We start from the raw sequence: 2,777 nt of genomic DNA, 5'->3' as shown, positions 1-2,777 counted from the left end.
ATGCTTCGAGTGTTCTATGTTGTCTAAGTCCTGTACATAACCTAGAGTTAATGCACTCCTCCTCTGACAATCATCCCTCAGTTCCAGAGTTAATGAATAGGATGTTTTCTCCCTCCGAACAGCAGGATATCTGTGCTTGCCCTACTAGCATGTCCTTTTTCCCTTCTTCAGCCCCACTCTTGCCATGGCCCACAGGAATCTGACGGGGAGCTGTAACGTTAACTGTGGATGTAGGATTCATGAGTATGAGCCTGTCTGTGGATCGGATGGAATAACCTATTTTAATCCTTGCCTAGCTGGCTGCATCAGTGGTGGAAACCACAGCACAGGGGTAAGAGCTTCACCCACCCACCCACACACAACCCGTGAGTAGCCCCTTGGGACTGGTGCAGGTCAAAGACTGCTCTGTTTCTAGCTCAAGGGTGAGTCTTCCTTCCCCTTTGCCATTAGATTAGTTGAAAATAGTAGCAGAATAAAAGTGAGAGGAGGCTTTTTCTGATCTACCTTGTCCTCACCTTGCTCAGCTTATGATCTCCTTTACCTATAAAATGCCACTTCTTTCAGTCTCTTCATCCTAATTTCAGCCTCTTTGTCCATCCAGGAATCCCTCACGTCCTCCAGTCTCGCTGTTCAATTCTCTGCTTTCACCTTGTTCTCTGGTTTTCTCCTGTCCACATCCCATCTGCACCTACATCCAGCTGGCAGGTCCTGGGCTCCAAGTGTGAAGTACAGCTTGTTGCTCTTTAGCTGAACCTGGGTTGATTCTACTGAGATGGCAGAAGACCCCTCCCGAATAAGAAACTCCACAGCCTGCAAATTCCAAAATATAGCATTGTCAGTACTGCTAAAAGAGTTTCCTCACAGTTTTTGTGGTACAATAGAAAAAAACCTTTTCTCCAGCCTCCCTGTCAGAAGTGATTGCATTGTTTTGGCAGAGTTTGCCAAAAATACTCCAGATATTTTTTTTAAACTCAGCCTAAATGGAAAGGCAATCTCATCGTGGAGAGTCCTGGCCAGCTTTAACAACACTTGGAGTGGTGACTTCTCTTGTACTTGGGGTAGTGAGGCTAGAAGCAGAAGATTCGTGATTGAGGAGCGCCATGGGACTGCTGTATCACGTCTCTGCACGATGTCTTTCTTGCACGGGTTTTTCATGTGGAAATGTTCTTCTTCGCTCTCCCCAGGTAAGGAATTACACAGAATGTGCCTGTGTCCAGAGTCGTCAGGTGATCACTCCGCCGACGGTGGGCCAGCGCAGCCAGCTCCGGCTGGTCATTGTCAAAACCTACCTGAATGAGAACGGCTACGCTGTGTCTGGGAAGTGCGATCGAACCTGCAACACGCTTATCCCATTCCTGATATTCCTCTTCATCGTCACCCTCATCACAGCGTGCGCCCAGCCATCAGCGATCATAGTGACACTCAGGTGAGAACAAGGATTTTTGCTGTGCCCACTGTCACCAGTGCCCGTGTCAGAAGAGGCTGGGGCAGGGCATCCAAACTCCTTCAAGCTTATGTATCCTTCAGAAGTGAATAGGACGGAGCTGACAGGGATGGGGCGGAACTTGCCTGTATTCAGGATGTGGAGCGTGATAATCCACTGTAGGGAGCGTGATGTGGCCAGCCATTTCCAGGTGGCATAAGGAGAGAACCAGTAAAAGCGTCATGTAAGAAACTGATCACACCTGCAGCCATTTCCAGCCTTCTCAGAGCAATGGTTTGGATTTGTGAACGCAAATACAGTAGAGTTAGTATTTAAAATTACCTCGTTTGCTTTCTTAAAATTGTTCTTTCCTGCCACATGGCAGTTCTTGAATATTCCCCTTTTTTAATTCACAATGATTTTGAACTTGTGCTGGTGGTGTCACCAGAAAAAAGACAGGAGGCAGAGCCAGAACAATCCGCAGTGATTATCCCTTGTGACCGTTTCTTCAGAGGAATCTTCTTTTTGCCTGCTAGGTCTGTGGAAGACGGGGAGCGGCCCTTTGCACTAGGAATGCAGTTCGTTCTGTTACGAACTCTCGGTAAGTCTTACAGTACTCTGCAGTCCCATAAAGGCTCTCCACATGTGGCTTAAAGGTACCTCAAATGTATTTATTCCCATAAATCTGCAGCTACTGGCCTGGCTAATCATATTAGGAACATAAAATTAATAACTCCTGAAGACGTTGTAGCTGAGAACGTGTTTAAGTGTCTTTTTTTTTTTTTTGTTAGTGACTTTCTAGAAATTTTTTGTCCCAGGAAGAGATATTTTTACAGCTTCAAATGTTATTTTAAAGTTGAGTTACTAAATATTATTGTATAAGGATTTTTTCTTTTTTAGAAACAGGTTTTATTGCTTTCAGCAATAACAATAGCTTTTTGCATTAAAATAAGAAGCAACTGCCACTTCGTGTCTAATTTCAAAGCAAGAAGGATGCACATTACAAGTCTTTATCCCATAACGTAGTTTCTTTCAAGCTCCTGAACTTCTAAAATCCTGCCAACAAATAACCCTCCGGGTTCAGCTACTATGAAAGTGTGACTAGAACAGGCAAGGGCTATTCTAAGAGAGCAAGAGGAGAAGCCTGTGTAGCTACGCCAGGACGTTTGCTGTGAGGACGGGCGTTTCTGACTTGTCTTAAAGCTGTCTTTTTTTCTGGAGGAAGCAGGAGCCTTCAGTGGGCTGGCTGCATTTTCAGCAGTCTTAGAAGTTAAAGTCTGTTTCTGAGGAATATTTATTCAAAGGAAAATACACAGTTTTAGTGGTCTCACCACTTCCATCCACCTTCAGCAGG

The 2,777-nt window shown here is 45.0% G+C and overlaps 1 protein-coding gene across 1 annotated transcript in view; it reads left to right on the top strand.

Moving 5' to 3' along the window:
* Positions 1-2,777, top strand: part of SLCO5A1 (solute carrier organic anion transporter family, member 5A1) — a gene marked incomplete at its 5' end in the record, with an annotated part of 28,345 nt that overhangs the window by 24,566 nt on the left and 1,002 nt on the right. Inside the window, 3 exons of the mRNA XM_010143369.1 lie at positions 172-331; positions 1,185-1,426; positions 1,960-2,024. Coding sequence (XP_010141671.1) covers positions 172-331; positions 1,185-1,426; positions 1,960-2,024 — 467 coding nt within the window. The remainder of the gene's footprint in view (positions 1-171; positions 332-1,184; positions 1,427-1,959; positions 2,025-2,777) is intronic.

The sequence above is a fragment of the Buceros rhinoceros genome, unplaced genomic scaffold (genome assembly GCF_000710305.1).
Source record: "Buceros rhinoceros silvestris isolate BGI_N320 unplaced genomic scaffold, ASM71030v1 scaffold14560, whole genome shotgun sequence".
Taxonomy (NCBI): domain Eukaryota; kingdom Metazoa; phylum Chordata; class Aves; order Bucerotiformes; family Bucerotidae; genus Buceros; species Buceros rhinoceros.
This window is presented reverse-complemented; position numbering and strand designations above follow the sequence as displayed.